The sequence below is a fragment of the Rhododendron vialii genome, chromosome 8a (genome assembly GCF_030253575.1).
Source record: "Rhododendron vialii isolate Sample 1 chromosome 8a, ASM3025357v1".
NCBI lineage: Eukaryota > Viridiplantae > Streptophyta > Magnoliopsida > Ericales > Ericaceae > Rhododendron > Rhododendron vialii.
In genome coordinates this window covers 18,808,385-18,823,196 of record NC_080564.1, presented here as the reverse complement: position 1 = coordinate 18,823,196, position 14,812 = coordinate 18,808,385, and the positions used below count along the sequence as shown (strand labels likewise).

Genomic DNA, 14,812 nt, shown 5'->3' with positions numbered 1-14,812 from the left:
AAGTATCAATGTTAGCGGGTAGTATGTTGTAGAGTGGGGTTGGTACGGTATTGTAATATAGTAAGGGAAAAAGACGTATACTCATTTATCAGTCGATGTTCTATTATGATTGATTGTTTGGAATACATTAAAATGTGATTGTCAATGCATGTTTGACCTGTAAATCAATTTGATTAACGTGCTTTATTATGACATGAGATTAAAGAGGTGTTTGTTGATGGAGTTGTATGGTTATTGGGATTCGAGTGGCGGTAATTGAGAATTGGAATGAGGAAGTGACTGCAACGCAATGGGTGGTAATGCAGAGACCCAAATAATGGGTGATGTTGACTGCAATGCAAGGGGTGGTAATGCAGACTGCAACGCAAGGGGTGGAAATGCAGAGTGTTGAGATTATGAGGAGTATCGAAATGGTTGCGAACCTATTGTGAGTACATTTTCATTGATGTGAGTTTATTAATACTTCTACATGACAAGCGAACTGTTAGGAATACTTATAAGATGATTGGAACCCTTTGGCCGTAGTCCGGCTTCCGTTGTGATAAACCCATGTTTCTCATATTCACTTGTCGAAATCTTTTTTCACTCTTTGTGCATATTTCATCGCATTTTCATATAGCTTAAGTATAATTTCTTTACTGGGCTAGTGTAGCTCAACCTATCATTTACAGGTACACTACAAGGACACAATCTTGGAGGGTGTGAAGTGCATGCAGACATCACAAACTAAAGTTATTTTCTAAAGTACCTATCTGTCTTCATAAATCAAACTGTATTGTACTATTTTCTCTATTTTGGAATACTGTATCAGTTTGACAGATTTGTGAGATTTGGGAATTGTATTGTAATATGGGGTATCGTATGTACTATTGTGAGGGTTTGTATTTAAAATGGTAATGTTATTTATGTTGAAAATCGAGGGCATGACATGCTATTACCGTCGAGTATGGATGTTTGTAGTTTATGAAATGATTTGGGAAAAAATGGAGTATTAAGATGAGAAAATTATTAACGTTGAACTTGAATTGGCATCTTGGAGTGTTTAAAATGTCGATACTAGCTTCTTTTCTTTTTATAGACTATTCAAATTGTTGTGGCGAAGTTGGTATACTGGATCGTTTGGAATGTTTGTGTTTGCCTTCTTTCCTTCTAATAGCCTTCCTGTATTATGGGTTATTATTCTGTTATCGATTTGATAATTTATTTGGTATGAAGACATGTTGATGCTTGGGATGCGATAGATATTGTGGGAGGTTTATATTTGTGTTTCACATGTGGATTAAAAATGGAAATATGATGAAAATAGGAATAGAGAAAAAGGGCTTGTGTGTGTACGAAGGTGAGTACTCGTTGACATGTTGGCATTAACATGAATAATGTAAAATAGAGGGATACGACAGATACCTATTGAATCATAATATACAGGACTAACTTAGGTATACGTGCGAGTCATTGGATGTTGCATCGGGTTGTTATTCGACATGACTATCGCTCGCGTTATGAGTCTTCTCTATGTGTCCATGTGCATGTGTGTGTACATTTCCGTAAGAGGTTGGTCAGTGAAGTGAGACAAGGTAGAGAAAGTAGTTGATTAGAGAACACAAAATGTCATTAGGTAATCAAAAGGGGAAAGTTTTTAACAAGAATTGAGATGAGTGGAGCAGACTTAGACTTCAAGTAAATGGTGTGTATCTGTGGGTGTGGGGGATTATGTTGGTATGTATAGGGTTCTAAAAGTAAGGGGAGAGTGTAACGACTCGCCCCATCTGACATGTTAACTATTCGTCTAACCACGTGACTCAAAAGGTTAACTTCAAGTTATACAGTAGTTGGTTGGATACCATTATATTCCATTTAATCCTTTACAATTTTCTTGATGTGGGACTATAGCCCTTTATGGGCTCTCACAATCTCCCCACCTTGGTTGCAACATCTTCGTTGCACCCCGTTGCATTGGCCTAACAACCTTCCCCGGTGGCCATAGTGTAACGATGTTTTCCTTTGCCACCAATCATCCCATTTTTATATAGAGGGCAAAAAATTTTCTACTGGGCAAATGTGTGCTCATCCTTTCATTTTTAGGTAATCACCGTGGCGTATAGCTTGGAATGTGTGCGGATTGCTGTGCTGGTGTCCTATGACAGCTACTTAAGAGAGTTACTTAATCATTTCATGTAAATTATGTCTTGATAGAGAAAGGTGTAACATCTTTTGTAAATTTATTTACTTCTTCTTTTATCTTTACAGGAAAAAAAAATGTAATGGGCTTTATAACTTTTCTTGCATTGCCATGAAAATTCAGGTTGTAATTAAGCGGACATGAAATTTGAAAGATGTTGATTTGGGAGAATAACATGGATGTGTATCTACTATGGGTATTATTGTATGGAAAGGATGATATTTTATTTATGAGAATTCTATTACTATTATGTAGAAAATGGTGTGACAGTGCAGGGCTAGATTATGGAAAGAAATAGCTCGTATAGTTCGTTTTTTTCCTACTCTATTCTGGGAGACTTAAGGAAGGAGATGTGTGTCTATGGGAATCGAACCTATCCATGTACATGAGAGTATAATGGAGACATCAACTACACTCCACTTGCATATAGCCTTGTTACTTTGATTATCAGTAAGTCTATTGGTACAACAAAAGGGGACAGATTTTGTGTACATATTTGTTGTGGGGCCCACTGCGGGTCTCAGTGTCCCACACAAATGATCCAAACCATTATTAAATGTAAAATATTTTTTCAAGGGCCATTACGAAAATCTAGTTCAATCATATACCTATAAGTGCTTGATTCAATCATATAACTTTTGATTTAGATTCCAGGATAATGAAATATTATATAATTGGATTGAGCCTTTATAAGTATCGGATTGAGTTAATTTTTCATTTTTCGTGGGGGCTTTTGAAAAAATGTTTTACATTTGATGAACGGTTTAGATCATTTGTGTGGGATCCGTAGTGGGCCCCACAATAAATCTGTACCCAAAATCTGTCCCATTTTGCTCTACCAATAGACTTACTGTATTCTTATAATGTGGCAAAGTGTTTATAATGTTTAAAAATCATATTCCTCTTATTATTATAGTTAAAAGGGAAGCGTTCGGTGTCTCCGGTTATTTTGGAGACACGTAAATTTTGGCATAACAAAATCTTTTGCAGCATAACCAAAATCATTAAATGGCATAACATGTTATGCAATTGTGTAGATCAGTGGCATAACCTTTTATTATTATTATTTATTATTATTATTATTATTATATTAGGTCATAACACTTTTTCAAAAATGGCATAACAAACCACTCGAAGACATATCACAACCACTCGAAGACATAACACTTTTTAAATTTCTACTAAAAAGTTTAAGTTTTCAAACTATTTTTAACATGTTATTTTTTAAACTCTGAAACATGCCACACAAAAAAAAAATCGTAATTATAATGCAAATACTAAATCCAATTAAGGAAACTAATAATGTACTTATGAAAAAGAACTTTATTTACTAGATGTCCTTTATTAATTTTTAGGTTTTTGCTTCTTTTTTTTTTTCCTTTTTTTCCTCGCATCAAAACCAAATTCGCGACCTCCTAAGGCTTCTAATAAACATTGACCTCTCGTATGCTTCTGAAAAATTCTCTCACCTCCCTTGCTTTACAAACCAATACGTAGAGAGCCTCCTTACTGTTCAATTTGGCCCAGCACCATTACTTTGATGAATAAAAGACTATTATACTTTTAAAAGACTATTATACTTTTAAAAGACTATTATACTTTTAGTCCAAATAGTTTGAATTACATTGGCCTTCCTTGCTTTACTTCACAAGTATAAAATACTATTTTATTTTTAAATAGGCAAAAGAGGTCCACTGTGGAGTTTCACATCAATGATTTGAGCTTTTCATTAATTTCAAAAGAATTTTGTAAGTGGCCGTAAGAATTCAGCTCAATTAGATAACAAGAAGTGTGCTTTATCCAATGTTCGAATTATTCATTCAGAATTTAGGATCCTAATTCTAAATGAAATATGAAGAAAAGTTCGACAATTGGATCAACAAACTTACAATTATTTGATTGAGATGAATTTTTCTAGAATCACTGAAAAAATGATTTTGAATTTAATGAACGACTCGATCATTTGTATGGAACCCCAAAGTAATCCCACTATCCCATTTGTGTGCCATTGATGGAGTCCCCATCCGTACCCATAGAATTATGGTTTGAAAAATCACCTTGCACTTCAACAAATTCTTTAAACTATGATGTTTCGCCCCCTCCTTCCACACAAAAGTTTGTCAATTTAATTTCACTATTCACACTTTTTCCCTCCAATTATTTTGTGTACGTAGAAATTTTATCGGAATAGATCTTATGATCCCTCAAACCTGAGATGCTTTGTGTCAAAAAATAGTGTGCCCCTGTGCCTTTACATTGAGTTTTTTTTTTTTTTTTTTTTCCGTTTAAATTTTTTGTGTGATTCAAAGGCTGGAAATGCACTCGGCCCAGAGACACCACTTGTCGTCATAGAGGATCTCAAACCCAAATTTAAATGTTTCAGCATCTGCTTAGGCCCCGTTTCAGATTTTATTTTTAAAAAATAAGTACGTATTCCCGCTTTATGAGACAGGTCATCCTCTCCCAATACAACATCTTCATTAAAAAAATATATACTAATTTCCAAATAAGTACTAGTAAGTACTACTACTTAAAACCTTGTTCCACTAAAGCCTAAAAGTACTTCGTTATCGGTTAGAGGATTGTGATAATGCTTATGTGAGGCAGTCTGGTAATTGGAAGCGAACGAAGGTTGACAATGTCGAAGGTAGTACTGGATGCGATTCGGCTCTCCGACATCCTATTCGGAGCAAGCGGAATCGGAAAGGGTTATAGAAGATGATCCACATTCCTATCGTGTCTCTTAGCGTCGTGCGGTTCATTGACTATCTTTTCTGGTCCTAACCTTTGTTTTGCAGGTTTATAGTGTGTTCGGTGTTGCTGGCAGTTGTGTGCTCTTTGTTTCGGCCTTTGTTGTGTAATCTTGTTGTTTCTGTGTGTTGTTGTTAGGTTGTCTTTGGGCTTTCTTTTCTTAGGTTGTCTTGTATTGATGGTTGTGCTACTGTTCTTCTCATATTTTATGATATGCTATTATGTTTGTGTTTGAAAAAAAAAAGGCCTAAAAAGTACTTTTAGGACTTTTTAGGCTTTTATCCTTATTTGAATTTTTTTCTCGTTTATTAGTTTTGCGTCAATTTCTTTTGAAATTTTGATTCATCTCGTCGAGACGAATCAAAATTTCAAAAAAAATTGACGCAAAACGAACAAGTATGAAAAAATTTAAATAAAGATAAAAAGTACTCAAGGCCGGCCCAAGAATTTTGGAGGCCCTAGGCGAAATAAGAGGGTGGACCCCTATATATTTGTAGAATTAAACAACAATAATGAAAAGTTTCTTCATATAACTACTTTAGTGTCAATAGAGCATGTTGAATGCTTTGGTTTCGGCAGCCAAAGTGGTTGCCGTGGAACCCCACTATCCTTCTTCACCTGGGTTCGAAATTTATTAGAATGTAAGTTCCGTGCTGTGGTTCGAACCTTGTCATTGTCTAGGGTTAAAAATTGACTTACCACTACGCGAACAAAGAGACTTTTGTTTTGACTAGGAACAAATCATATGTATACTTATTTGTTAACGGGGTCCTATTTTGGGCCAAAATTTGAAGGTCCTAGACTTCGGTCTCTCAGGCCTTACCTTAGAACTGACCCTAAAAGAAAAAGTTCGTAGCTGATCTTATTTGAGAATCCGGAAAGGCCCCTTGGATCCTCCCGTTGCCAAGTCTCGAAGGAAGTAAAGTCACAAAACATTTCTTCTTTTTTGCAAAATTTATCCAAAACATTTCCAATATTTGGAAAAGCATAATCATCATCTCTCATCTCATCAGACAAAGAGGAGGTTTATGGTGTGCATGTATCGGGGGCTTGTGACCATGACGAAGAAGGCTTTCCCTTCTTCTTCATCTTCTTCTTCTGTTCAAGAATTATACGACCTCTGTAAAAAGACCTTTACGCCCTCAGGAACATCTCCCGCTTCTCCTCATGCCATCCAGAAGCTCTGCTCTCTCTTGGGTACTGTTGCAGACCCCTAATTTGCTCCCTGCTTCTTTTTCTTCCTTTTTGCAATTTCGCAGTTATTTTGTGATCTGAAGCGATTCTGTATGTGGGTTTTGTTAATTTTGTGATGCTGATTAATTGATTATGGGTTTGCTGTAATTTGATGCTGATATTGCGAAGTTCAATCTTGGGTTATTCAAGATCCATAATGCTTGAATAACCACGTTTTTGGAACGTGTTCTGATTCCATCTCGAAGTATTACTAATTTAGAAATGTGGGGTCCATCCTGGTAAGCTATATCCAACACTCCCCCTCGTGTTCAACCCCGTCTTGCGTGTGAAAGGCAAACATCCAGACATAGAAAGAAACAGAATGCAAAAGAAAGAAGCATAATGCAAACACAAGATAAATGCGAATGAAGAGGTTTGAACCCAAGACCTCTCACAAACCAGAGCTCCAATTCCTTCATAACTCTCCTATTCTCTCAAAAGCTCAGCATGTTAGAAAATGGGCTCATCAATGTATATCAAGCTATCCAACACATCCAACCAATGTGTTGTATAAATGTGGTCATTGGCATACAAAATGTGGTCATTAGTCGTCATGGCTTTGCTTGATGACGTTAGTACCAAGCATTTGTGCAAAGGAGTGGTTTTACTGTTTTGATAATGGTTTTGGGATGAGGAATCTTGTTTGAAAAGCATCATGGTTTCAGAGTAGTGAGGAGCTGATATTCATGACAGTTGAGGCGGATTTTCTGGGATGTGGCAGAGATTGATTAACAGGCTCTGAAAGCTGAAGGCACCTTTTAAGGAGTATATACTAGTATAGTAGTATAGTATGCTTCAAGAAGCCAATCTAATGCTGCTCATTTGGAATATAAGACTGATCTGTTTAAGGCTGTGTAGATTATGCATGCCATTAGATAGCACTCAGGAAAAAAATGTTCGGGCTTATCAAAATCTTCGGGATTATGCATGCCATTGAGAGGTGGTTTTTGGAAATAATGCCTACAGAAATCTTATTCATCCTGGTTTCACAACTATACGCCAATGGATTACAACTAGAAAAGTAGAATCACCATTATGGTGCATAGATGGAATGTGATACATACCATCCAACTTTTACACTACATGAATCTGGTGGTCAAAAATTCAATGGGCATATTAGAAGGATTTTAGTGTTTTGAAGTGGTACCTGAGAATATTGTCTTGTCCGTCCTCCTACGGCTTTGGAAAGAACAGATCTTCATTTTTGACATGATATCCCTAGTTTAAGTTTGGTCAATGTCCTTCTCCTATGGCTATTGGTTTGTTTTGCAACACCAGTAAAAATATACTGTGAAATTTTTTGAGTTTTACATCTGTATGATTTCATTCTGATACTGGGACGGGAAAATGAAGATTATTATTATTTTGGATAGGTATATATTCCAGTAGCCATTGTGACTTGTCCTCGTCGAACAGTAAAGCAGCCCTTAGAAGGCTTATGAACTGAATGAGGCTGGAGGCTGCCTGTTGACGTGCCTAAAACTAATGGAACATTAGTAGCAGACAAATTACTTTTGTGCCTCTTTTTGTAGTTTGCTACAGACAACTATACTTTGATGGAAATGCTTCCTAATACGAAAGTCTCTGTTGGATAGGCTATTAGAGATCAGTGTTTTGTGCAAGTAAGACTGGGCATCCTGTTCCTCTAATGTTGAGGTAATGCTTCTAACATGTCACTGATCATTATTGTTCTGCAGACACAATACGTCCTGCTGATATTGGTCTCAAGGAGGAAGATCAGGGGGATGATAGAGGGCATGGATTATTTGGGCTTCCTCGCTTTAATAGAGTCGGACGATGGGCTCAACCGATAACATACGTGGATGTACATGAGTGTGATAGTTTTACGGTCAGCTCTTTCATCTGGCTTTTCCAAGCGAAAAGAAATTTGCTTTGTTGAACGAAAATTTGAACTACATAAAATTGGTATTGATACTCGCTCATGGTACTACAAAATATTATTCGTAGTGGATCCTTCTCAAACTATCTAGGAGTTTTGGTCAGAATTTAACTTTCAAGATGCAGTAATGAAAATTGTGGAAATCTTTTTACAAGATAAGATTACTTCTTGTTGTCACACAGAAACAATTAGCGCTGCAGCTATGATCGTCTTGTACAGTTTGGAGGTAGCAGAATACGAGATACTTTTTGTACCAAGTAATGATCCTTATTCAGTTAGATGGTTATCTTTTTCTTTTTCTTTCTTTGCAGATTTGTATATTTTGCTTTCCAACTTCTTCTGTTATTCCACTCCACGATCATCCTGGGATGACTGTTTTGAGCAAAGTTCTCTATGGCTCCTTGCATGTAAAAGCTTATGATTGGGTTGAGCCTGAAAAAATGCAAAGAAGCATGGGACCAAATGACTCACCAGGTCTGATCATAGACTCATATGTTTCTATTTTTTGCAATCATAATAAATACCTTCTTAAACACCATAATGCTATGGAGTATGGAATGCAAGATGCTTTGTATAACAAAGGTCTTAGGAAAGCACTCTCCAGGTCATTTATTGAATTTTCATTTATAATGCTTTGTAACTTAATGTTGTTTATGTGTGTGTCATGAGGAACTAAATCAGACTTCTTGCAAATAACCACAATCTAAGCTGCCAACAACGAAACTTCCATTTTTAATATACCAAAGAAACTAGAGATATACTCAGAGAGATGTCAATATACCAAAGAAACTTCCATTGTTAAAATCAATGTCACATAGTCGGGTATGGGTATCTGTAAGTGTTGGATGCATCTGATTTTATTGCAAGCACATCGAAACATTGAATAATATCCATCTCCCTTAGTATATCTCTAGTGTAAATTGTATTTACACTAGAGATATACTAAAAGAGATGGGTCTCGGTTTGGGTAGATGATTTTTGATTATCTACTTTCCTTGCTCCTATTAGTCTTGTAACAATTTCAAGATTAATGATTTTTTTTTTTGCCATTCAAAAAAAAAGTAAATTTTATTTATAGGGTGTAATAGACCATTTATTCAGAATGTTGGATTTTGATGCATAGTTTCCGAAACTTGAACATTGAACATTTTCCCTAGGTGAAGGTCCAAAGAAAATTCGGACACATCCCACAACCACCCAACTGACTCAGTCTCTGACACAGTTGCTTCATACATTCCAAAGAGTCAATGGAACATAATAAATAACGGAGAAGCAGAATCTTAGGTCTTTCTAATACTGGGTAGATTATTTTTTGTACACTGTCCAGGATTGTGAGAGACTCAGATAGTTCATAGTTATTTCGTAGATCGGTACATTTCGTTCTATACAGATTTGTGTATATTATGTTCTGATGAAACTCTTCTCTTAACCAGTGAGATTGGCAAAATTGACGGTTGATAAAGTGCTAACAGCACCGTGTGGAACCTCAGTTTTGTATCCAAGTCGAGGAGGTAATGTGCATTGTTTTACAGCAATCACCCCTTGTGCCATGCTCGACATACTTACGCCCCCTTACCAAGAAGCTGCGGGCAGAAAATGTACTTACTACCATGATTACCCTTATTCCAGCTTCAGTAAGTTCTTATATTTCTTTAAACTTGTTATTCTGTATATACGGACCCAAACTATCACATAAGAGCAATTTTCCACTTGCCAAGTATTGTAATATCAATTGTTGAATTTATCATACTGCAGCAACAGGAAAAGGAGATGAGTTAAATGATGGCAATGAAGAGGATTATGCATGGCTTGCACAGATAGGAACACCAGATGACCTCTATATGCGGTCAGGAGAGTATCAGGGCCCAGTTATTAAAGTTTAGCTTCGGTTTGCATGCGTTGGTGATCGAGCATGTGCTTGCGTAACGTTCGAAGTGAGGTTCAGGTCCCAGAAGACATTTGTAGAGCATTTAACAACAATACTCTTAGCCAACATGAAGACTGATTTGCCTCTGTACTGTTTGTACTGCAGTTTTTGTAATACAGTTAACAGCCTTTCACGGAAAACATTTTGCAAGCAAGGAGTCCTGTTTACCTAATAACAAAATGCACAGGTTTTGGTTAATTCTGGTTTTGATGCATCTTTTTTGAACTCTATTCTAACAGTTACACAGATGGCTTTTGGATCAGTGTTATATTTTCATTCCTTATTTTAATTATGATAGTTACATTCACTAGTGCTATCCTTTAATGCTCGAGATAGATTGATCCATTTCTCACTGTTCTCCCTCCTTGATGCCCGATGACTAATTCTAACCCATGCCCAATAATAACTCAAACCCTGGTGTCAAATGGAATGGATCGAATAACAATTCCTTTAATAAGGTTTTGCCGTAGAGTAATTTGGCAAGAAAGGATAATGTAACGATGAGAAAAAGAGAGAAATAAAACTCTCTTATTTTACGAGTTTTGTTTCTCACTGAATTAGATGGTGACAACAATGTGACCAATGAAAATGAGGAGAATTGATCAGAAAATCTCTTATTTACCAGTTCTGTTTCTCACAAAAGAATGGTAAGATTTTACGAGAATCATGGAGAAACAAAATTAGTTCATATTTTCCAGAATACCAATGCCATCAAATTATCAAAATAGCAATGGAGGGGGAAAATGTCACCCATAACCATCTTAAGAAGAATAATAGTAAGAACACAATCAATCCCTTTCCTTTTTCCTTGCACGGGCAATACCACAATCATCCATTTCTTTTTCAACTACACCAAATGTATTACAAGCCAAGAGAGGTTACAAACACAAGGGTTCAAAACTTCAAATGGAGAAGAGACATCATCTCATTCGCCTAATTTGGAGAACACAAACAAGAAATCTTTGTTGTCCATTTAATCCATTTCATACATTTTTGGTCTTTCCTTTGTCACCTTTTGTCTTTACTTTTTTCAGGAACCTTACTAAGGTATGCTGCTGGGCAAGATAGTGGTGCCGGTGCTTCAATGACAACAACAGACAACCAGAAAACCAGAAAGCTTCTAATGCCTCACTGATTACCAACTATTAGGATGAATAAGCCGAATGGATTTACACGAGACTCCTGTAGATTTTCCAAGACCTAGCCTTACTCAGCCCAGGTAATTTATTCCCAATAAAAAAAGATTGAATTTGCTGCGTAATTGATTAAGGAGACCTGAAATCTACGCCGGCATAACGAACATCTCCGAGTTCCTCTTCAATGCGAAGAAGCTGTAGCAAAAGAGAAAACAGAAATGCCTGAATTAGGAAACAAATGACATCCCTGTTAACTAATTGTTGTCAAGAAGATTCAACAATAATCCCTTTAAAGCCAGTTAAAGGCCAAAGAGCTTACTCTACACTATGACGATAATCCTAAGCACACGACTTTGATATTCAATTTTAAACCTACTTTCTAATACATTATAAGCTTTTACCTCGCATGTTATTTCCGTTCCAAGAGTACCAAAATCCAAGTCTCCTCACGAGTTGTTGTATGATACAACTATTCAAATCTACTTGCAACGGTTCTTAGTTCTCCCAAGAAAAAAAAGAGATGTCCGTGATTTAAATATTTGTTATTACGAGAGCATTCAACCAAGCAGACATTTTAAGTGAGATCCCGAGTATAAACCATGCTCACTCATCTAGACCAACTATAGTACTTTGTCAAAACCGAAAATCACTTGCAATCCCTTGGCTTTTATTTTAGCTCTAATTATATAGGAAATGCATTGATTTAGGCTCACAGATACTTCATCACGAGAGAGAGAGAGAGAGAGAGAGAGAGAGAGAGAGAGAGAGAGAGAGAGAGAGAGAGACTTTGATATAGGAAAAGAAAAGACTAACAGAAATACCCATTTCACCTGGATTATACTTGGCTAACCGCCAAAAACCCTGATATAGGAAAAGAAAAGACTAACAGAAACACCCATTTCACCTGATTATACTTGGCTAACCACTCACTTCGGCAAGGAGCTCCTGTTTTGATCTGCATGGAAGAAAACACAACTGGTTAGCTGAATCTATACTCAACTCCATGGTCATAGAACAGAATTAAAGGTAAGGCCGATGAAACCTGCCCACTGGCCAAGCCAACAGAAAGATCAGCAATGAAGTTATCTTCTGTTTCACCACTTCGGTGGCTGACCATTACACCCCATCCTGCAGCCTTTGAGTCAAGAGCTGCTCGAACAGATTCAGTTACTGTGCCAATCTGGTTAACCTGCAATTGATAAATTTGCTAATGACCGATGCGCCAATTAGAGTCAAATAGGGAAAAACACCTTTTGTCTTAACAAAGTGATATTTACCCTTGGCATGAATTATATGTTCTATGATTTCAGTTCCCTGTAAAGGTAACGTCCCCAAACCATATACCCCTATGCAAGTAAAATATTTTTAAAAAGGGCAAATTTTTGTAGTCGTCCCTCTAGTTTTACGGTTGTCTCAATTTCGTCCATTTAGTTTCAATTTCGTCCCTGTAGTTTGTTTTACGTTCCAAATTGGTAAAATCGTTAACACCGTTAATGAAACTAACGGAAAAATATAATTAAAAAATTAAGTGCTCCAATTTTCAATCCGGTTGAACCGGTGCGAGGATCTTATTTTTTTATCATTTTATCCTAAATGGTCGTAATGAATTTTTGGCTCTAAGGCCTTTCAACGAGCACCCGAAGAGAGCCCTGGAACTCTTTATTTAGTTTCAGGGCTCTCTTAAGGTGCTCATTGAAAAACCTTAGAGCCAAAAATATGTTATGACATGGGCCCCATTTGATAAACGGATTGGAGGTTGGGATTGGATTGCTAAGGTGATAGTATTAGTAATACTGTGTTTGGTTTCCAAAATTGGTCCGGATTGGTAGTCCCATAGGATGAACAATCCGGCCCATAGGGGGTATTAGCAATACCCCTTGAGACTTGGTATTCGTAGTCCAATCCCGACCCCTTCTCATTACTAATTTCTTCTATCAATCCAATCCCATCATCTAATCCGATCTCAAACAAACATGATATTAATAATCCTATCATCTAATCACATCCCAAACAAACATACTTATTACCAATCCCTTCTCATTACCAATCCCTTCTCATTACCAATCTCAATCCTAATCCCATCTCCTTACGAATCCCATCCATCTATCACTGTTATCAATGTGGATAACAAAGGGATACAAAGAGAACTTTCAGGGCTCTTAAATGAGTAAATGCCTGGCAGGAGCTAAATGCTCATATCATTTACTTTCAGGACTCTTAAATGAGTAAATGCCTGACAGGAGCTAAATGCTCATATCATTTATTTTTAGGGTTCGTCAACTTACTCCTGGCAGGAGCTTCAGCTTAGACTCTTAACGACACATAATTGGTTTATGAAGTTAATGAGAGGATTTTGGTTTTGGTTAAAGGATTTTGATGGAAATGCTCCGGTATTCTTGAGCGAATCAACAGTTTCCGGTATTTAGGCACAAATCAACGGACTTTGGTATTCAGCCCGAATCAACGGAGCTAGGCCTATAATGGTCTTGAGTTTTCTTTGTATTATTTTGAAATCAAAAGGAAAGGTTTTGTAATAAAGGGATTTGATGACGATAAATGTGGATTGACGTGAGTTTATTAATGTATCTAGTCTGAGAAGTAAACGGTTAGTGACATTTATGTGAAGTCTAGAATCCTTTGACTATAACGTGCAGCTCGTTGGTAATCATTTGCAGTGTTTTAAATGGCGAAAGGCGCACCGAAGCGCAACGGTCCCCTGGGGCTTTAGCACAAGGCGCGGCGCGCGCTTTATTGATGCGAAGCACCAAAAAAAAAATTCTTCGCAATGAGGCAAATTTTATTAGAACAAGTTTTCAACACAAACAAACACTTGTAAAACTTTCAAATGTCATAAAACATAACATGTCAATGGTTAAACGAATGTACCAAACACTAAACATAACATATCATCCATGAAAAGTTAACATAATAATGTTTAGCCTTAGAGACATAACAAAAGGATTAAAGGCAATAAAATCTAGAGGCATGCATAGGCATTAATCATCATTCTCAGAACCAAGAACTTCATCTTCAATTTCATCATCATCATCTGATGATTCTGATTTATATCCTTCCACATCTTCCTCCTCCTCATCTGTCTCCCACTCTCCCTCTTCATTCTCCTCATCTATAAGAGATGTCTTTCCTCTTGAAGCCTTAGCCTTTGGAGTTGGTTTTGCCATTTTCGCGATAGGTGTTGAGTCTGTTGACTTTGAACTTGATGCTCTAGTTGTTTTCCTTGGTTCTTCGGCTCCAGAAGCTAAAGCAACATCATCCCAATTCAAATCATCACCCTCAAACACAACTTCTTCCTCCATCTTTCCAACCAACCATTCATTGCTCTCATCAATATCTTTCAAGGATATGGGATCAATGCAATCACGTTTGAGGTATCGGCGTATCAATGCTCTATTGTACTTAAAAAATACCAAATCATTGAGACGCTTTTGAGCTAGTCTATTCTTTTTTTTTTTTTTTTGTGAATCTGCATTAACAATTAATTATACAAGGACTTAAATTCATGATCATACATAACTAAAGGAAGTCAATGAATGAACTTGATTATCATATACTCACATGCTCAAAGACACTCCAATTACGCTCGCATCCTGAGGAACTACAAGTAAGGCTAAGAACTTTGACAGCAAATTTTTGCAAGTCGGGAGTGTCATGACCAAATGAGACCC

The 14,812-nt window shown here is 36.8% G+C and overlaps 1 protein-coding gene across 2 annotated transcripts; it reads left to right on the top strand.

Annotated features, from left to right (window-relative positions):
- The first annotated feature begins 5,710 nt into the window (after positions 1-5,710).
- On the top strand, positions 5,711-10,188 carry LOC131335728 (plant cysteine oxidase 3). Of its 2 annotated transcripts, none has more exons than XM_058371213.1 (5): positions 5,711-6,127; positions 7,861-8,012; positions 8,375-8,537; positions 9,497-9,697; positions 9,819-10,188. In XM_058371213.1, the coding sequence occupies exons 1-5, from the start codon at positions 5,959-5,961 to the stop codon at positions 9,944-9,946; spliced, it is 813 nt and encodes a 270-aa protein (XP_058227196.1). In that variant the 5' UTR covers positions 5,711-5,958; the 3' UTR covers positions 9,947-10,188. The 2 variants fall into 2 exon arrangements, with proteins under 2 accessions (XP_058227196.1, XP_058227197.1); XM_058371214.1 differs by having other exon boundaries at positions 5,808-6,127; positions 9,554-9,697.
- The last annotated feature ends 4,624 nt before the right edge of the window (positions 10,189-14,812 follow it).